This window comes from Stereum hirsutum (genome assembly GCF_000264905.1).
Source record: "Stereum hirsutum FP-91666 SS1 unplaced genomic scaffold STEHIscaffold_5, whole genome shotgun sequence".
Classification (NCBI taxonomy): domain Eukaryota; kingdom Fungi; phylum Basidiomycota; class Agaricomycetes; order Russulales; family Stereaceae; genus Stereum; species Stereum hirsutum.
Window position 1 is genome coordinate 1,339,919 of NW_006763135.1, and position 18,807 is coordinate 1,358,725.

Consider the following 18,807-nt stretch of genomic DNA (forward strand, 5'->3'; position numbering starts at 1 on the left):
GTTTGAGTAGTGGGCGATATGGAGGAGAATATTGTGTTAGGTGATTGGGTGTGGCGGAGGAAGGCCGACGAGGGAAGCGGAGATTGGCCGGATTGAGAAGGTATATAGCCGCATCTGGTCCCAGCTCGACGTTTGCGCAAATCAATTTTTGCCCTCTTTTTGACAGCGCCGAACCGTATAAATACCGCCGCCTCCATGTCGCGCCCCTCTGTCCACTCCCACTCCCACTCCTCCTCCGCAATCGTAAACATGTCTGTCCAGCCAAACCCCGAAGCAGTGAGTGCCCTCCATGCTGTCCGACCCGGTCCCGACGCGTGTTAGCCATCCTACTCACCATCCACCACAGATCAAGACCGTCGACAAGAACGGTAACGAGATCACAACCGTCGGCTTTGAGCGTTTCGGCTTTGACTGCGAGGTCCCCCTCGACGTCGTCCGTTCTCTCTATCTTCGTCCCCACTATGTCACCACCGCCAGCTCAAGCAAGACCGAGGAACTCGACGCAAAGGCAGACGAGGAGCACGCCCGCTTCACTCAGGGCCACGCAGCCTACCAGTCCAAGTCGATCTATCACCCAGACTCGCAGTCCATCTCCTACACCACCCTCACTCGCTTTCCCCCGGTCAAACTCCTCCCTCCCTCAAAGCGCAAGCGCGTCCTCGTTACCGGTGGCGCAGGTTTCGTCGGCTCTCATCTCGTCGACCGTCTCATGCTCCTGGGCCACGATGTCACTGTCATCGACAACTTCTTCACCGGGTCCAAGACCAGCTTGTCTCACTGGGTCGGTCACCCCAACTTTGAGATGGTCCGCCACGATGTCGTCGAGCCGTTCATGATCGAGTGCGATCGTACGTTCAGCCACTCTATCTACCTTTATCCGTGCCTTGACGCGTCTTTGCTTTGAATGCAGAAATCTACCACTTGGCCTGCCCCGCTTCTCCTCCCCACTACCAGTTCAATGCTGTTAAGACCATCAAGACCTCATTCATGGGCACCCTTAACATGCTCGGTCTCGCCAAGCGCACAAAAGCCCGTTTCCTTATCACCTCCACCTCTGGTGCGTCTTTACATCATCTTATTTGAGTGGCACAATGACTTATGCAACATATAGAGGTCTACGGTGATCCCGAGGTCCACCCTCAGCACGAAGAATAGTTCGTACCCTTCTATTACGTCCTTCCGACCACGGCTGACCCGCTTCTTCTTTTTATTTTTAGCTGGGGACATGTCAACCCCATCGGTCCTCGTGCTTGTTACGACGAGGGTAAGCGTGTTGCTGAAACCCTCACATACGGGTTCCAGCGACAAGATGGTGTTGACGTTCGCGTCGCCCGTATCTTCAACACCTATGGTCCCCGCAGTACGTTGCATCCAAGAACTGAATTAAAGGTTTTGTTCTAAGCCATTACATCATTAGTGAACCCCTTCGACGGCCGTGTGGTTTCAAACTTCATCGTCCAGGCTCTCCGTGGCGAAGACCTCACTGTCTACGGCGACGGCAAACAAACCCGTTCCTTCCAATACATCCACGATCTCATCGACGGTCTCATCGCGCTCATGAACTCCGACGAGACCCGGCCTACCAACATCGGTTCCTCGGACGAGTTCACGATCGGCGAGTTCGCGGAGCTCGTCAGGGATATCGTCGAGAAAGTGCAGGCGGAGGACGGCGTGCCGGACAAGGAGCGGAGGAGGGTCGAGGTGACTTATCACCCGATGCCGACCGACGACCCGCAGAAGAGGAGGGCGGACACGACGAGGGCGAAGGCCAGCTTGGATTGGCAGACGAGGTGGACGGTGAAGATGGGTTTGGAGGAGATGGTGAGGTATTATAAGGCGAAGATGGCAGAGGGGAGCTTGTAGATGCTCGCCGGGCCCCAGCCGTGTCATCCGTCGCCTCCGCGTTTCTCTTTTTTCTTTTTATTTCTCCCTATTCGGTCTTCTTTTCTCTTGGTATCTTGGATTGGCTTAACTTAAAATGTGGAGGATGGACGCGTCGGTAGGATGGTGTTTTCAGGCTTCTTCTCTGCCTTGTTTCAGTTGTTTTTTTGGGCTGTTGTTGTCGTCGCGTACGCGCTATTCCCCTAGATAATCCCATACATACAATTGCCTGTTGTTTCGCAACTGATTACATAGAGCACTATATATAGACTCGCAGTATTTGCTTGCAATTGCCGCTTCCTCCCTCTTCTGAAATGTGTCCGTATATACATCAATTACATAAAGCAGCGTAAAGTCTTGTCGAACACTCGCAATAAAACTCATCACCCTCTCGAGATTTTGACTGACGTGATGCATCCGTGCTGGGTTTTGTCGATCCATGATAATGCGGCGTCCTGGTGTCGAACTTCCGGGTATTCCAAGATGAGGAATTGTTCTCCGATGTGGTGTGGCATACAGCCCAAGAAATCAAAAGCGAAAGCGAATGCAATAAGCGAAAGTGAAAGTGAAAGTGAAAGTGTAAGGGATTTGAAGCTTTGAAGAGGGGGTATACTAGGTTTAAAAGATCAAAAAACGGCTATAGAGTACACACGAATTCCAAATGAATCGTCTACGTAGACCAAGGTTGAAAAAAAGGGATATATGTGCTTATTATCGTAGAGATCATGACGGTCGATGCCAGTGGACAAGAAACGAAAGATGAACGCGGTCGTATGTACAGTAACAAATGCAAGTTTGAGCGGTGTGTGTGTGTTCGTGTGGCGTGTGGCGTGAAAGAGTGGATGTGTGTGTATCTAAAGTTAAGTTATGTACGACGTAGACGTACGTGCGTGGAGAAATGACTGTGAGGATGGTATGAGCACGAATGTCCAAGCACGGTGAAGGAGCCAGGTAGGCGAACCGCAGCAGAAGGGAATGGCGGCCTGAAACAGAGTCCCGTATCGCATCTTATGCAACTCCCGCCACCAAGCTCTCGAGACTGATCCTGACTCCCCACTCCATCTCACTCTCATCATCAGGACCAACATCAATCAACAAATATAAATACTCCAGACCTCTCCCCATCAGACGCATGGGTGGTGGAACACACCGCTCAACCCACCCCTCTCCCGCCACCATTGCCTCCGCGAATAACACCGGCCACCGTCTTCCTCCTCGGAAGCATCAATCACCAGTGCATCCGAAAGAAAGACTCAGAAGAAGAAGAAGAAGAAACCGGACGCCATTTTTGATGAGTCCCCACTCAAGACTTGAGCAACTTCGTGAATGGCAATCCCGTCGCGCTCGCCACCCTGCTCACGCTCCCCTTGATCACCGTCCTCTCTACACTAGCGACCGTCTGCGGCGAGAACGCGATCCGCCTCGCCGCGTTATCCGTGATGAGCTCCTGGGACATCGTTTCTGGTGCATGGGCGCAGACGTCTGGACTGGCGAGGTCGTGTGCTCTTTCTTCGATAATGGGGATTTTGTTGCGGTGGGTAGGAGGTCTGAATTTTTCTGTGGGGTGGATGCGTGGCATCATTAGACAGTGTTGGCGCCGTTGGTAGAAGCGCACGCAAAAGGGAGACGAAGAAGGGGAAAGGCGGAGACGTACCGACGTAGGACCAGCCGTTTTGATCACCCGTGAACCAATGATCGTGTAGTCTCTCTGAGTATCTATGTTCGAGTAAACATTGTTCAGCTCGCAGAACTCTTTTACAATGGCTCACAGTCGAAAGAGAGAACAAAACTTACTTTCGCATAGGCCTTCCGTCCGAACCCAGCGGCGAGAAAGCCATACTTGCCCCAACAGCGACCCTCTTGATCATCTGCATCTGCGCCTTCTCCACCTCCCTCGTCACCCTCGAGAAGCTCATGGAGCTCCACGGGTTCCGATCCTTAAACCCATCCACGTCCTTCGCGAACTCTCCCAACTTGCGCAACGCGCGCTTCATTCGCTCGTCCGTGGGCTCCGCAGGCCTGCAGGAATCCTGGCGCTCGTGCCGGAACCGAGAGATCCATTTGTGTACGGTCTGGTTCGCGATGGACGCGGCGGAGGGGTCGACGGAGAGGTAGCCTGAGGCGCCTTTCATGATGTAGAGCATGGCACCGCCTTCGACGTTGATCAGGTCGTCTTTCATCTTCTTGGCAAAGTCGACGGGGTGTAGCTCATTCCGGTCGCCCTGTATGGGTTATACGACGACGCTCGCGCCTTAGCTGTGATGTTCGATGTAGAGAAGTGGTGTATGTGGAGGGACGTACGTGGATAAGAAGGGTTGGACATGTTATGGCTGCTAGCTCTTTGGGGGTGAGCGCTGTCCGCTTGAGAGGGAAAATGTTGTCAACTCTGGATGAGATTCGAACGAAACGGCACAGGAGCACTCACGTTCATGACGAGATTACTCATCTCTGCAATCTGAACCCTCTTCCAAGGAGGATAATGCATCTCCAGGTACCCTACCAACTGAGTAAACCAAAGAGAAGCAGGTCAGTAGCCATGAACTTCAAGCGAAGCATACCCGGACTTCGGGATATATACTTCAGAGAAGAACTTCCGTGCGTACCTCATCAAGAATATCGTCGTGGATGTCCTATTCGGGTCAGATCGCCCAAGTCAATATCATGCCATAAACCCCGAGACGACCAGGTGCAAAGTCCATAGGCGTGCGAAAGCCGAGAAAACGGTGCTCACGAAACCAATCAGGAGCTTCATTCCTTCCGCTAACGAGTGCTCGAGTGTATCCAGATCATCCGCAAACCCCCAGGTGTGAAGCAACTCCTCGAGACGGCCGAAGTATGCCGTCAGTCTGCCGGGAGGAAGAAAACAGAGTGGGGTAAAGCAGCCAACAGGACAGCACAACGGTTCGGGCACGATAAGCCATAGCTCGTTAGCGAATGTGTCATTGGAGCATTCAACATTGGACGGGGAACATCCGACGTCAACGGACTCACTCTGTCGGTGGCGGCACGGTCAAAATGACGAGACTTAGACACATTTCGGGGAAGCTAATGTGTCCGCGCGCCCGGTGCATGAGTTACGGAATGTGCGCATGCGTGAAGCGAGTGGAGTAAATAGACGTACAGTGCGGCAAGGCGAAGTGCGGTGTTCGTTGCGAAGGACTCTGAGGCCCATATGTGAGCGGGTGGCAACCACAAGGCCTGAAACGAATATGTACCGAGGGGTAAGACGAGGGAAGACAAAGTCGTGCGATTTTTGTGAGCTTTTCGGAAAGGAAGAAAGGTATAGGGAGAGAAGACGCACCTGGATGGCAAACGCCAAATCCGCAGCGTCCGTCCAGTGGTCATGCTTTCCATTTGGCCGCGAGTGGGTACGACCTGCGCAACGAGCATCGAACGCAATGATGTTGAAGTTGTGGTCTAGTCTTGGATCCTGGAGTTGGAGGTATAGCCATTCCGAGTCGAGGAAAATAGGGTGTAGCATGATGATGACTGGCTTGTCAGGGTCGAAGTCACCGACTGTCCCGCTGAGGCTGTTGGTGGTGTACCACAGCGAAGCATAGTCATCTTGTCCAGTCACGAGATCGACGTAGGGCATTTGGACGAGATATATAGACAAGCAGTTTCCTCACTGAGCATGTACAGCGAATGCAGAAAGGGAATATGGAGACGCTGGCAGTCGAAAGGCGGTTAATAATGGAGATGGGTGAGGAACATGAGAGTTAGGAGTGAGAAGAGAGAATGCGGATAAGCAGACGGGTCACCCCCGCGTCTCGGGCTAGTAGGCGCAGAATTGCTCAATTTTACAGTCAGACCCTGGAGTCAGGCGAGGTCGCCGCCTCTGCATGACGGAAGAAGCCCTGTGAGCATTTGATGGTACTCACGTTAACGTTACCGCGATTCTATTGAGGCAACGTACACCGATATACGGCGTGCTTTGACTGCAGGCTCGCACTCCCAAGCGTTCGACCGGTTCTGTTCAAAATTGGAGAGCAAAGTCGTGGGGCTATGAAGCTTCGGAAGCTCTCCATTCATTGGCCCCGCGATGGCCATCACCTCCGAGATATAAAAAGAGGAAACAGACAGAGACGGATAGCGCCGGAAGGAAGCATCTTCGTCGGCTTGTTGAAGCCCACGTGTACTCGTAAGCGAGGTACCTGCTTTATTACTCCCTTTACTTGCGGCGCCGGGTGCTCAGGCTGAGCACTTTTAAAAAGTGCTCACACCATACAGACACCGGCTGTATGGTCGGCCACGCCTGGACCCACAACAATTATGGCTATACGTATAATAGCCCGAGGTGGCCCATACTGTAACTCAACGCCAGAAATTCGTCGAGTGGTGGCTCTAAGAACTCACACAGCGCCCGCGGAGGAGCCATGTCGGATCGCTGGTGGTAGCCAAGGAAGCCTTGACAAGCTTTGACAGTGTAATGTTTGAACCAGCGAAGTCGAAGTCTCAGGCATCAGCTCTGCGGAGGGAAGGCGCCACATCCAAATCAAACCGACTCACAGGGGCTTGCTCCGTGAGTACAAACATCCCAGACTGGTCGTTTCAGCAGGTACAGGGTCAGCAGATACAGTCTTCCTATTGCAATGCAATCAATGATCGCCCTACACAAGAGGTCGAGAGCAGCCTCCACTTATCTGACAACAACTACTATTGTTGTGGGAGCGCAGCTGGCGCACGTGTAGTCCAAAAGTCGTTCGTCCAGAAGCCCGCGGAGTAGCTCGCTAGTTCAGAAGACGGCGGCATAGTCAAAGCAATAGTCAAAGCAAAGAACCCAGAACGGTCACGATCTCGGGCCTTCTGGCCAGTCAATACGAGCTAGAACATGTGCATGTCATATTAACAGAGTGTACATCCGCCCAGAGCTCCGGCAAATCAGATACAGATGATAATAAGTATAGAAAGAAAAGCAATAAGCACTATAGCACAAAGTGAGTCTATTAAGCTGACCTTGCCCCAGGCAGGGTAAATGAGTAGTATTATGTGGTTCTCCTCCGGCATAAACAACCATGCAAAGGGGTCCGTCCGGTCACTGCAAAAACTTGCTCAATGGCATTCCACTCGAAGCTACGACCTTGGAAAGAGAACCCGCGACGGCCGACCTGTCGACCCAGCTGGGGTCGAACTTCATCGGTTTCCGATTTGACTCCTTCACGAGATCGAGGGTAGGGAGATCTGAATGTCGTTTGTTGGAGCCTGACTGTGTTGATTTGTTGCCTGTCGCACCACGAGCGTCCAAAGTGGCCTCGCTGGCCACATGACCAGACACAGAAATGTTTCCTACGGTACGACGAATGTCTTAGTGTGCTGTACAAGGATTCAATCCAGGAACAAAGAGCAAAGGACAGGACGACTTCTTACCGGCATACGATGATCCGTCTGGTTCGGAATGGAACCAGTGCCCCATCTTCCGTTCTGAGAATCTAAGTCGCAACAAGATGGCGGGTCATAAGTATCGAAGTTATATAAATGTGCAGTGCCAAGGTGACATACTTTCGAACCGGTCGTCCATCCGGCCCCAGTGGCGAGAATGCGGTATTCTGTCCTCGATGGAAGGTCTTCAGGATATTACATTGGGATGTCTCGACGTCTAAGGAGACCATCGAGAAAGAGAGTGGTGACATCGCGTTTCTCTCCGCTATTGCGGGATTACCGACCAAATCAGCGAGCGTCTCGAGTGCAGCAGCCATCCGCGTCTCAGTTGATTTCCGTGGTCGGACCAGATCAGAACGAACACGAGGGAGCCGTTGGAGAAACTTGGTGAACGTTTGGACCAATATAGATGATGATGTGGAGAAGAGGCTGAGGTAGCCCTGGCAGCCTGCGCGACGAGTGAGTTGACTAAACAAAGCCGAGAAGAAGTAGGTCAACCTTTCATGATGAATACATGGGCACCGCCCTTCGCATTACGGAGTTTTGAAGCAAGGTCCTGGGCATATTTGACTGGATGCAAAGGGTTCTTGTCTCCCTGCGACGAAATCAGAAAGATCGTGACGGGAGAATCATCAATAACAACTCACATGGATGATCAGTACGGGCTGTGTGACTGCATCAAGCATATGAGACTGTAACGGCACTCTCTTTTTGAACACAGCGCATTAGAGTCCGCAGTTTCGGATATGACATGAGATAGGGAACTCACATTCATCAGCAGGTTGGCTAGCTCTACGAATCTTGAGCGTCGGAAGGGTGGGTAATTAGTTTGCCAATAGGCGACAATCTAATGGTCGCCATTCCGAGGTATTAATATCACGCAACGAACTTCGATGATACGAATCAAGAAGCACTCACAGAGTCTGACATGTCATCCTCGATGTCCTGATTGTGCCAAATGAGAACACAGGTCTCGGAATAGATGTCTGAGCATGAGACTCACCGAGCCAACAGTCAGTCCGAAAAACTCCATTACAGCATGCTCGAACGTGTCCAAGTCTTCCGCAAAGGACCACATGTTCATCATTTCGTCGAACGAAGCGAAATACGACTTGAGTCTGTGCACGGGTCAACAATCAATTTTGGGCCACAAAGGGCGCGTCAAAGAGATCTTACTCTGTTGGAGGAGCGACGGTGACGAGCGTTAGGCTGAGACACATCTCGGGGAACCTAGAGATACCGTCAAACACGAAAGTAAAATGGAGAAAAAGCGCGTCACGCACAGTATAGCGAAACGAAGGGCAACGTTTGTAGCCAGCGGCTCCTCAGCCCAAACATGCACAGAGGGTAATTGTAGACTCTATCATCCACCAAGCCCTTCGTGAGTTAGATTTAGTATAAGCAGCACCATTGGATACGCACCTGGCAAATAAAAGCCAAATCGGCAGCCTCCACCCAATGGTCCAACTTCCCACTCGGTCTACTATGCGACCTGCCCGCATATCGCGAGTCTATTGCGATGACGTTGTAATTGTCATTCAATCTGGGGTCGGCGAGCTGAGTAGTGAGCCACCTGGAGTCAAAGCCCATAGGATGCAACATCATGACAGTAGGCTTGTCGGCATCGAAGGAGCTGACATATTTCGTGAAGCTGTTAGTAGTGTACCAGATAGAGGCGTAGTCGTCTGTGGATACGAGGTCAACATAGGGCATGTGTAAAAGCCTCACGGGCAGGTAGGAGTGGGGAAGGAGGATGTGTAGGGGAGATGACGGTGGTCGGGAACTGAAAGCATGATGTTGAAGAGGAAGACAAGGTCCAGGTACCCACCGAGTTCACGTAAATGCCGATAACCGACGGTTAGACGCCCATGGGCCGTCCCCAAATGGCCTCATCCGCGTCAAAAATGCAGAATCGTTTATTCACGACACAAAAAGACCTCTCCTGTCAACAAAATTAGACTTTTTATGTCCCTCTTTCACGTCACCCAGAAACTTGCTCGGCATCATACTTCTATCCCTAGAAGGCTCTATGTATATACGCAGGAAAAAAAGGAGAGGTATTTGTTCGCGCAGTGAGGAAAACACCGGTCACAAAAGGGGAATAATTCGTGTCTGACTATTATTTGATGCGGTAAATCTTCTCCAAAACTCGATCAAACGCCGTCTAAGGACCGCATCTAAGATACCGACGTTAAACAAGCAGCTATTTACCAATCACCAATTTGCTCAGAGGGACTCAACACAGAGATAAGCTAGTGAGTCGAGACCGATTCGGCGACATTACGGGGAGGAAACGCTTTGAAGTGAGGGCAAAGCGTAAAAATGCGTAAGTAAGAGCTAACAGCTTCGACCGTGAATTCGAAGGTTAGGAGAACACCAACCGCTACTTCGAATGCCCGGCCAGAACGGGTTCTTAACCACGGGGTAGCGGGAGAGAGAGAAGATAGACACTCGTATCAAATTCGCTAGTAAACGACATTAGAACAGAATGTTCTACCAGGAAGAGTCAATATATCTTGAAATATAGCGAGCGTCCACATCATGGCATTCGACCACAACGACGAACGCCGTTGGAAGCATGGGCATCCTGACCAGTATCCAACTTCGAGCTGGAGAACAGTACGCACAAGCTTGAGTACCTGTGAGGAAGGCTTCAGTCACACAGAAATGGTCGTCTCTTCTCCTATCTATCATACCAAGTCGATCCCTCCTCTCGAGTGGGGCGCCTGTCAACCAGCAAGGCGAGGCGAGCTTCAAGCACCGTCATTCGATGTTGTCGCCACCAACAATGCCTTCTAGCACTCGCATGACCTTCTTCTGCTTCTGCAAAGAAAGAAAGGGTGACCGATTCGCTTTTAGTGCGTTAAGGAGATGTCGAAGACGCTACACACCTCCATATCAGACGTATTGCTGCCCACAAACATCGTCGGGACGGCGAGAACCTCGAGGGCCATCTGCTGTTTCGCGACCATACCATCCCACGCCACCAGTGCTCTTTCGACATCAAACTTGTGAAGTTCCTTGCGGAACGCGGTCGACATCATCTGAACAGATGTCCATTCAGTATAATCTCCGTATGACGCATGGCGGAACAGATATGATAGACGAATATACTTCGGCTTCATGTTTTGACAGGCCAGCGCCAATCATACTCGCTCTGCAAAAAAAGGAATCAAACAAAGCCATATTGGTGAGTATATATGGCTAGTACGCGGGCATGAATGAAAGGGGTTTTTTTTATTCACTTGGTCCTAGCTAACTTCACCTTCTCCTGATGTTTCCTCTGAATCTCCTGTCTCTCCTCCAACAATTGTCTCTCCAACTTATTCTGTTCTTCCTTCATCTATAGACACGTAAGAAGTAAACATGTCCAGTCTCCACAGTATAAAACAACCCTACCTTATTCACAGCATCAACAAACTCCGCATCTTCAGACATCTGGGCAAGACGCGGTAACGCCTGTTGGAACGACATCGCTCGAGCATCTTGTTTTCGTATGGGGGCCACCGATTCAGAAGAGGTCGACGAGGCCCGTGGTGGAGGGCTCGGGTTGGCTGTAATCACGGGTAAAGATGCATATGGAGGATGCACACGTACAGTCGTCGGGAAGCCTTCTGAACCAGGTGGTGATGGTGGTGGTGGTGCTGGCCGGCGCACCGCAGACGCCACAGCTGTCGAGGACTGCAGCTGAGACAACAAAGACGCCACAGAAGGATTCGAGCCCACGGCTTCGATCTCCTTTGACGTCGAGGCCAGAGAAGAATCTTCTGCTGAATGTGAGTGAGAGCCTGATACCTGGGACGAGGTCGAATTCGAGCTGGCCTCAGTACCAGTGACAGAATCGGTGAAAGCCTGTGACCGTCGGAGCGATTCAAGGAGGGCTTGTACCCCGGCGGGGTCCTACAATATTCAAAGACAAAACAAACCTTCTTCTCAACGTTCAGAAAAAATATGAACCAGGATGAGCCATACGTTAATCTTGGTGAAGTCCATGGCACAGCAGAATTCTAGAAGTAGGCTGACAGCCGCTTTACTTAGGAGCGATGAGCACGCTCTCCCTTTTTCATGTAAACCAAGCGGAGATACAAGCGAGTTGAGCAACGACGTCGAAAGGTGCACAAGGAGGATGTACGTTGAACTTCGGTGGTACAGGTCGTGGAGAAAAGAATTGATGTGGCGGTCAGTTCAGAATGTCCAGACGCCGAGAACTCGGCCGTGTATCAATAGCTCACGCCACATTCCTTCTCTGGCTGAGGCCGAGGTGCATTTCTGGTTTGCTCCTGCCGCACGGTCAGGTCATTACTTGTGATAATAAAAATGAATAGAATGAACCATCACAAATACTCGAAACTACGACTCTCTGAACCAGGCCGATAATACTCTGGCTCTACTCTGGCTCGAACGACCGTCGACGCCACAGATGTATGATCATGTAGCTCAACACCACTCAGAAATTATTATAACGAAAAGCGGTAACGTGTAAAGAGCCGTATGTATGAAAATGTATGCATGTACTACTAGGTATACACGAGTCGGTCGGATAATGAGGGGGGATCGGAATCCATCCAGGATAGGACGGAATGCGGTGGGATGGGAGTAGGAAGAGGGAGAGGGAGAGGAGATAGGTCTGAAATACAACAAAGCGAAGAGGAAGAGGATAGCGCATAGTGTTCATGTGTATGTAAGGTCGTAAATAGGGTCATTAAAAACATCTCGCATCTCGAAGGGCAACTCAACTAGAATCGCGATCCACCACCAACTCCACTTCCACCTCCTCAGACCGTACGAGGAATCACGCATAGCGTAAAGTAAGGGCCTGACAAAACAGGCCAAAAAAACGAGGAATCTATCCACACCATCTAGACGGGACTCGAGTAAAAAACAAGACAGACTACCTTCCCATCGCCACTCAAGAAACCAGTAATCGAGAACGGGCAAGATCATGATCATTGCGCCTTCTTCGATTCCTCCACAGGTGGCGCCCCGTTCGCCTCCTCCGGCATGCTCGGCACCTCTGAGACACCCTTCGATGCCAGCAGCGGAGGCGTCTTCAATTCAGGGACGTTCATCATGCCGTTGCCGTCCTTGCCTTCGAGCATGGGCGACACAGGCGTGGAAAGGTCATCGGGGATGATCGTGGGCGATGCGCCGGCGGAGCGAAGGTTTGCTTCGGCGAGCTCTTTGCGGAGCGCTTCGAGTTCGCGTTCGAATCTACGTGGTTGGCCAGTATAAGTATAAGATTAGGACTGGGATTGTGACTAGAACTAGAATGTGGAGGGAATGAAGGAATGGAGGGAGACGCACTTGCGACCGAAGACTTCGATGTAGAAACCTCCGCCGTTCCATGCGCTTACGGCGAAGATGAGAAGAAGGTAGGCGCTGCTCCAGAACGCGCTGTCGTACAGGAGAAAGACCGGGGGAATATCCGTAATCACGGCGTAGGCTAGAACATATCGAACAGTCAGTTGGTGAAGCAAAAGCATCATGAAATGGAAGGCTTGTACTCACCGAACTGGCCCGCCATGAAAGATTCTGGACGATACTCGGGCTTGATGGCAGCGAGGGCCCGCCCGATGAGCCCTCGTTTGTTGTTCAGGAGGAATGAAAGTGACGTCGTACGTTCGCCAGATTCGACCTTGGCGCGGCGGCTAACGTAGACGAACTACATGCCCAGAAATACAACATCAAGACGAAGAAAGAACATTTGATGAGGAAAGAGGACGCTTACCCTCCAGTACAGCAACTGCCAGACCAAGTCTGAAAAACCAGAGTATCAGTGAATTTCATGGGGATGTGGTGGTTGAACGTGGCATACAGATCAAACTAGACAGTAAAAGGGCTTTCCATGGGTTAAGATGCGGGAGTTCCTTGAGTGCAGGGAAACGCTCCGTTGCGCCAGGATAATAATGCCTGTACACCGATGTGAGCTCAGCCGTCCAGAATCAAGGAAAAGGACAGATCAAACGCACCTGATGACGGTAAAGACAAGTGGCGGGTACATATGCACGAACAGCGACGTGTTCTTATCTGAATCGTGGAAGACAAGACTATTCCGCCATGTAATCACCGCGCTCGCGACGGACCCATGTGATAAACAGTAGCACGCCACGAAGAGGGCAGGGCTCTGGGGGAGGATCCAGATGTAGACGAAGTTAAGGATGGTGACGTAGTAGCAGAGGTCGAAGAGGAAGTAGTGCCACATCCGCTTCTTGTATCTGTAGATGCGCAAGGGAAGGTGGAAGGCTGCTTGGACAGTGTAGGCGATGTGCATCCATCTGCGAGCAGAACAAGGGAGAAGGGACGTAAATAGGAAGCGGTCAATTATGTTGTAGGGAGTGAACTTACTCCGGTGCCATGCCGAAGAGGAGGGCAGTAAATAGCACGGTCATGACTCCGATAAAGAATGTGATCTTCTCCCTCGTTCGGACGATTCTGGCGGATTTCCAAGCTGTAGCCAAGGACGTCATCCGAAGTTGCATCTTTGCCACAAGACATGAGTACGAGCGAGTCGGAGAGCACGGACAGAGAGAGAGCCAACCTTGAGTTGCAACTTCTTGATCTCGCGGTCGATATTCTCCCTTGCAACATCGGCCTTCGGAGTCTTGATGGTGGTGAAATAGTCTCCGAGCACCTCAGCTCTTGACTTGAGCTTATCTGTTCGCTGGGAGAGCTTTCGTTGAAGGAGATCGATGCGGGAGTCCCAATAGGTTTCCATTGTGTCTGCAAACAAAAGTGGAGCGAGTTCGAGATCCGTCTTTTGTCCAAGAAGTGTAGTGTAGACTTTCACTCACCCAGCAAAGTGAAAGCGCTACTCATGTCTACGTTGTCGTCACGCACGAAGCGCTCGAACGGTTGTGTAAAATAGCCCATGGTGAAGAGGGTGTCAAAGCGGGACGTCGGAGAAGGCGGTCGTGAATTTGTGTCGTCGTCTGTGGCCATAGCAAAAAAACTGTTGAGATCAAGGCGGCAGACAAAGAGGTTGATCGGTATAGAGAAGAAAAGAAAAAGCTAGGACGGGCAAGCCGCGTCAATGCGTGGAGAGCTCTGTGTTACGGGGTGGGTGGTGAAAGCGGGGGAGGCAAGAACGACAGAGACGGAAGCAGGCTGGACCACTCACGTCAGGTCGCGTCGCGTCCACGCGAACGTTTGAAATTCAGAGCCTTGCTCCAGCCTCACGCGTGGCAATCGAGGGCCGTTGCTCGCTGTTCTCGACGACGACGACGACGACGGCAGGAGAGAAAGCTCCCCCCATCCCCCCCGCCGTTACTTTCTTTTCTTATACACACGATACGCCATCTCTCTCGCAATCGCTGCTTCGGACCGTTCTCAGCTGAGGCTCTCCACCGACTCACTCGCGAACGTGGCCACAGCGAGAGACACATCAGTCTGCCTCATCGTCTCTCCCCCGATCGAACGTGTTCGACTGATGCTCGCTGGTTCGCCTTTTCTCGACGCTCACGTTCGACTTTTCGCGCGCGCCTTTTAGTTTTTACTTCCTATCCCTGTCGTTCTCTGTTACCTCTCCTGCCACGAACTTCGAAAGCTTGACGAATAGAACGTCCCGCCGGTTTATCCACTTTGCGTTCTCTCAGCCTTAGGAGGAAGGTTCCATGATGGAGTAACACGGGTCACTATTTGTGTAACGGAATTGCATTCACACTTGGCCGGAATCGTTCGTTCCTCCAGAGCGGCACTAGTACTGTGGCCCACGGTCTCAGCTTTCCAGCCAAGGAACAGGTCCAAACTCCTCACGCCACATCAGCCACGTCTATTCCATGATGATCCAGCTCCGTGTTTTCTCCTTCTCCTCCACAGGTTTACCCCGACGACGAACGACGTGTCTCGTCTCGCAGTGCTACGTCCAACTCACTGACTCGTCAATGCAGTATGCACTAGCAACTAGTAGTAGTAGAAAGTCACCTATCCATCCGACTCCCCCCTCGTCAATCAATCTCAAATCTCAATTTCATCCACAACCCCACGAAACGGAACCCCACCGCACAATTGCAAGCTAACCTCAACAGGACTCCTACTCCTAAAAGCCTTATGTACCACTCGGAACCAGCCTCCGAGTCCCAGCACTCCGAAAATTTCACACCGCACAACGGTCGCCCATTCTTGACCTAAGTACCACTGTACCAGTGCGATCCATGCTACTGTACTGACAGCCGTTACTTAAAAGTTTTCATCAGCCGCTTCCCGTCGAAGGTCCTCTTCCGAAGTTTGTTCACTCTTGGGACTAGCTATAGGATAGACCGGGACATCGATTCACTGGACATCAAAGTAACCTCACTGTCTCTCGACGAGGCTTACTCATATCGACTCATCCATATACGCCAGCCACTCAACTTACTCAACACTCACTGAGAACATCAATCGCTACCGACTCTCGCTCCTTGACATACCACTTGAGCAAGTCAACAAACAGCATCCCATATATCCCACATGTCCCACGTATCTCACATATCCTTCGTATCCCAGGCATCTCACGTCTCACATCTCATGTATATATGCACGTATATCTGTATGTATGTATGCAATGAACATGAACATCATCATATCCCCTCGCCGTAACGCACCCCCGTGTATGTCTCAATGTGCGCGGCTGTACTAAGTAAAAAAAAAACGAAACTAAAACTAAAACTAAGACTTTAACTTTAGAGAGAGAGAGAGAGAGGGGGGTGAAAGAAGTAGTACAAAAAAGAAAAAAAGCGTACACATCTTTTGTTTTGTCGTGCCGTGCCGTGCCGTCTCATCTCGTCTGTCTCGTCTCGAATCAGAAGAATGAAGAAATGAAGAAATGAAGAGGGAAAGAAAACGCCACCTCTCGAAGTAAGGCAGTTCAGAGTCAGAGCGACCCGACATCGACATCCAAACGCCCATGCATCACCGTCCATGACCCCTAAGTACTGATCCAGATCCCCAGCCCTCCCTCAGCGCCCGATCAAGTCGATGACATCAGATGCGATCATTGTCCATGTCAATGTCAAAAACCCACGACCCATGGCCAGTGTGGCGTCCGCGTCCCGATGGGCGCAAGGTCGTGGCACTTCGGAATCCGTGGGGGAACGTCAGATGAATAAGACGGACGGACGAGACGCAACAAATGATGCATGAGCATGACGAGTGATCCGACGCAATCGTCCTCATACTACAAACGGCGATGAGGAGAATTTAAAGAAACAACGAAGCAATAAAAGTGACGATTTAGAAACGACAGCGTACACGGCACGGCAGGACGGGAGATTTCAGACGTGAAGCAGGTGCGAGCGGCGTAAAAGAACAAGGCTCGAAAGGGAAGCAGGCAGAAAGAAAAGGAAGAAAAAGCTACATGGGAAGATCGAGTCCATCGGGGTTCAGGGTCGCATAGGGGGCATGATATTTCTTGGATGTGTAGGCCATAGAGCGGCGTCGGACGGTACCACGCACAACGGAGTAGAGTATGGCATGCGAGGGGGTTGTGCAGTCAGGATGCTAAAGGACATACAAGAACGGTCGAAGCAGGGAGGGTACGACTCTTGTGTAATATATGAGTCGGCGGGGCTCGTTCTCGCCGGTGCGTGTATCGGACGGAACGAACAGTGCGTAGAAAAAACAACAACGAAAAAAAAAGTGAAGTAAAACTCAGAAAGCAAACGACAACGGGTGAATCAGTAGCCATATCCGCGATTGGACGCCGCGACGCCCTTCACCGCCGCGCTCGCTGGTGGTAAACTGACGTTGACGCTGACCGGCTGTGGTGGGTGCACGAGGGGTACACCACCCGGTGGTAGCATACCTGGGTTGACCGTCGCAGCCGCCGTCAGACGTGCGATCTCCTCGCGCGAGGCGACGAGGGCCTGCTGCAGCCTCTCGTTCTCCGCGCCGAGGAACTCGACCTTGGCTTGGAGCTGCGTGAGCCAAGCCTTTTTGCGCTGACGGCACTTGAGCGCGGCTGTATGGAGAACGTTGAATAGTGTACAGAGAGAAAAGGAGAAGGAAAGCATACCCTGCCGATTGCGTTCCAGGAAGTTCTTCCGTTTTTCCTCCTCCGTCTCTGGTTTCTTGTTTCCGTTCTTCTTCCCATTCTGTGCCTCCTCCTCCTCCTCCTCTTCGTCATCATCGTCGTCCATCGGAGAGGGCGGAGAGGCCGCGCTGCGCTTGGAGCCCCTGCCGTTGCTCGAGACAGTATTCGCCCTGGTGCGCTTCGTGCCTGCTGGTTTCGATTGGACGGATTGAGAGTCGGGACCTACAACGTTATTATCCTGCGGATTCCCAATGTCGTATGACTTGCGTTTCGTACCACGCTTGTTGTTGCCCCCACCCCCGTTCGGTGCGCCGCCCTGTCCCGCGCGCTGGGCCTCCTCGCGCTTGGTGAGCTCCTGATGGGCCTGGGAGAGGAGGAAGAGACCGTTCGCGGCGGAGTTTGCTGCATCGGCGGCATTGAGGGCGTAGTTCTGGGCACCGTCGCCGTTAGGGTGGCCGCCGTTGTGCTGCTGAGCCCCATTCGAGTACTGATTGTGGTTGGGCCGATCATAGTTGTTCTGCGGGACGTGGGAGATGGAGAGGGGATGGGGGGACTGGCCCGTCTGGCCGTGCGGGTTGTTGTTATTGAGGACGCCGGTGATGGCGCTGAGGGTGTTGGGTGTGATCGTGGCGGAGCCGCTGCCCGGGTTGTTCATCATGTGGAGGAAGGCTGCGGTGTTGGGGGAAGGAGGCGGGAAGGCGACAGGACCACCGAGGATAGGAGTGAGACCGGTGCCGGGGGTGAGACCGGTGCGGGGAGTGAGACCAGTGCGGAAGGTGGAGGGATCGAAAGTGATGGGTGGGTGGTCAGAGGGGTTTCCGTTGTTGGTGTTGCTGCTGTTGTGCTGGGGGCCGGCGAGCATGGCGGGGGAGAGGGGCCCGGAGCGGAGGGAGTTTGCGAGGGAATTGTTGTTGAAGCCCCATGTGAACTGGTCTGCAGGCGAGGAGAGGGAGGCGAGAGGCGGGAGGACGGGCTTTGGGGACGCGCTCCGGTCTGGATGGTTATGTCTCGTGGGCGACGGCGGAGAGCGGTTCTCTTGGTCGTGGCCGGACTGGGCGCTGTGTTCCGAGTCGCGGCGGCGGGGTTGTGACGAGCGCAGGTTGGACGTCGGGTTGGGCGGCCTCGCAAACGACTGCTCGAACGGGTTCGGCTCCTGGTCGAAGTTGGAGCGCTGTGAGCGGGGCTGGTTCGGTCTGGCGTTGGGACGGTCGTGGTGGTCGCTGGGGGTGTCGGTGGTGGAGGAGGGGGAGAGGGCTTGGTGCTTGACGTCAGGGGGCGGGGAGAGGCTGGCGGACATGGCGATGACGACGACGAGGAGCTGCCGTTTCGAGCATCGTGTTATGAGCAGCGGGCAGTCGTCATCACAAGCGAGGGACGGTCAACGGGCACTCACCTACCAAGGCGCGCTAACTCACAGGGCGACGATGACGGGGCTTCTGCAATGACGAGCTCTGACGTAGACCTCTCATATACCAGCGGACTTTCAATCCCCGGCTGCCAGCCACCGGCCTCTCCCCGTCCTCCGTCCCCGATGCTCATCT

The 18,807-nt window shown here is 52.5% G+C and overlaps 6 protein-coding genes across 6 annotated transcripts; 1 reads left to right on the forward strand and 5 right to left on the reverse strand.

Moving 5' to 3' along the window:
• Positions 1-164: 164 nt before the first annotated feature.
• STEHIDRAFT_120340 (UDP-xylose synthase) lies at positions 165-2,268 on the forward strand. Its single transcript, XM_007302754.1, has 6 exons — positions 165-276; positions 347-848; positions 911-1,057; positions 1,112-1,154; positions 1,218-1,360; positions 1,418-2,268. The coding sequence occupies exons 1-6, from the start codon at positions 250-252 to the stop codon at positions 1,861-1,863; spliced, it is 1,308 nt and encodes a 435-aa protein (XP_007302816.1). The 5' UTR covers positions 165-249; the 3' UTR covers positions 1,864-2,268.
• Positions 2,269-2,465: 197 nt separating this feature from the next.
• On the reverse strand, positions 2,466-5,694 carry STEHIDRAFT_120341 (alpha/beta-hydrolase). Its single transcript, XM_007302755.1, has 10 exons — positions 5,183-5,694; positions 5,003-5,079; positions 4,873-4,926; positions 4,613-4,727; positions 4,485-4,511; positions 4,307-4,384; positions 4,183-4,242; positions 3,676-4,103; positions 3,536-3,597; positions 2,466-3,438 (listed from the first exon to the last, which is right to left on the reverse strand). Exons 1-10 carry the CDS (start codon positions 5,474-5,476, stop codon positions 3,185-3,187), a joined length of 1,449 nt encoding a protein of 482 aa, XP_007302817.1. The 5' UTR covers positions 5,477-5,694; the 3' UTR covers positions 2,466-3,184.
• A 1,014-nt stretch (positions 5,695-6,708) lies between these two features.
• On the reverse strand, positions 6,709-9,024 carry STEHIDRAFT_120343 (alpha/beta-hydrolase). Its single transcript, XM_007302756.1, has 11 exons — positions 8,683-9,024; positions 8,544-8,620; positions 8,437-8,490; positions 8,264-8,378; positions 8,179-8,205; positions 8,030-8,107; positions 7,908-7,967; positions 7,759-7,855; positions 7,381-7,708; positions 7,249-7,310; positions 6,709-7,194 (listed from the first exon to the last, which is right to left on the reverse strand). The coding sequence occupies exons 1-11, from the start codon at positions 8,971-8,973 to the stop codon at positions 7,187-7,189; spliced, it is 1,197 nt and encodes a 398-aa protein (XP_007302818.1). The 5' UTR covers positions 8,974-9,024; the 3' UTR covers positions 6,709-7,186.
• A 999-nt stretch (positions 9,025-10,023) lies between these two features.
• STEHIDRAFT_155506 (uncharacterized protein) lies at positions 10,024-11,253 on the reverse strand (the record flags this gene model as incomplete). Its single annotated transcript, XM_007302757.1, has 6 exons — positions 10,024-10,083; positions 10,152-10,304; positions 10,375-10,417; positions 10,506-10,603; positions 10,660-11,160; positions 11,233-11,253. 6 exons carry the CDS (start codon positions 11,251-11,253, stop codon positions 10,024-10,026), a joined length of 876 nt encoding a protein of 291 aa, XP_007302819.1.
• Positions 11,254-11,868: 615 nt separating this feature from the next.
• STEHIDRAFT_138578 (uncharacterized protein) lies at positions 11,869-14,307 on the reverse strand. The gene is made up of 9 exons (XM_007302758.1): positions 14,052-14,307; positions 13,799-13,980; positions 13,606-13,739; positions 13,230-13,535; positions 13,076-13,170; positions 12,989-13,017; positions 12,769-12,922; positions 12,565-12,703; positions 11,869-12,471 (listed from the first exon to the last, which is right to left on the reverse strand). The coding sequence occupies exons 1-9, from the start codon at positions 14,197-14,199 to the stop codon at positions 12,207-12,209; spliced, it is 1,452 nt and encodes a 483-aa protein (XP_007302820.1). The 5' UTR covers positions 14,200-14,307; the 3' UTR covers positions 11,869-12,206.
• A 2,603-nt stretch (positions 14,308-16,910) lies between these two features.
• On the reverse strand, positions 16,911-18,686 carry STEHIDRAFT_146233 (uncharacterized protein; the record flags this gene model as incomplete). The annotated part of the gene is made up of 2 exons (XM_007302759.1): positions 18,660-18,686; positions 16,911-18,584 (listed from the first exon to the last, which is right to left on the reverse strand). The coding sequence occupies exon 2, from the start codon at positions 18,561-18,563 to the stop codon at positions 16,911-16,913; it is 1,653 nt and encodes a 550-aa protein (XP_007302821.1). The 5' UTR covers positions 18,564-18,584; positions 18,660-18,686.
• Between the last annotated feature and the right edge of the window lie 121 nt (positions 18,687-18,807).

Excerpts from the sequence above, each read along its gene's own strand:
- STEHIDRAFT_120343 (XM_007302756.1), bottom strand. The coding sequence starts at position 8,973 with ATGCCCTATGTTGACCTCGTATCCACAGACGACTACGCCTCTATCTGG. Across the intron at positions 7,709-7,758 it reads CCATGTATTCATCATGAAAG|GCTGCCAGGGCTACCTCAGC; the intron begins GTTGACCTACTT and ends CTCGTCGCGCAG. Across the intron at positions 7,311-7,380 it reads GATGGACGACCGGTTCGAAA|ATTCTCAGAACGGAAGATGG; the intron begins GTATGTCACCTT and ends GTTGCGACTTAG.
- STEHIDRAFT_120341 (XM_007302755.1), bottom strand. The coding sequence starts at position 5,476 with ATGCCCTACGTCGATCTCGTGACTGGACAAGATGACTATGCTTCGCTG. Across the intron at positions 4,927-5,002 it reads GCACTTCGCCTTGCCGCACT|CTTCCCCGAAATGTGTCTAA; the intron begins GTACGTCTATTT and ends CGGACACATTAG. Across the intron at positions 3,598-3,675 it reads GACGGAAGGCCTATGCGAAA|ATACTCAGAGAGACTACACG; the intron begins GTAAGTTTTGTT and ends ACTCGAACATAG.
- STEHIDRAFT_120340 (XM_007302754.1), top strand. The coding sequence starts at position 250 with ATGTCTGTCCAGCCAAACCCCGAAGCA. Across the intron at positions 1,058-1,111 it reads CCTTATCACCTCCACCTCTG|AGGTCTACGGTGATCCCGAG; the intron begins GTGCGTCTTTAC and ends TGCAACATATAG. Across the intron at positions 1,361-1,417 it reads CAACACCTATGGTCCCCGCA|TGAACCCCTTCGACGGCCGT; the intron begins GTACGTTGCATC and ends TTACATCATTAG.
- STEHIDRAFT_138578 (XM_007302758.1), bottom strand. The coding sequence starts at position 14,199 with ATGGCCACAGACGACGACACAAATTCACGACCGCCTTCTCCGACGTCC. Across the intron at positions 13,171-13,229 it reads CTTGTCTTTACCGTCATCAG|GCATTATTATCCTGGCGCAA; the intron begins GTGCGTTTGATC and ends ATCGGTGTACAG. Across the intron at positions 12,704-12,768 it reads TTTCATGGCGGGCCAGTTCG|CCTACGCCGTGATTACGGAT; the intron begins GTGAGTACAAGC and ends GATATGTTCTAG.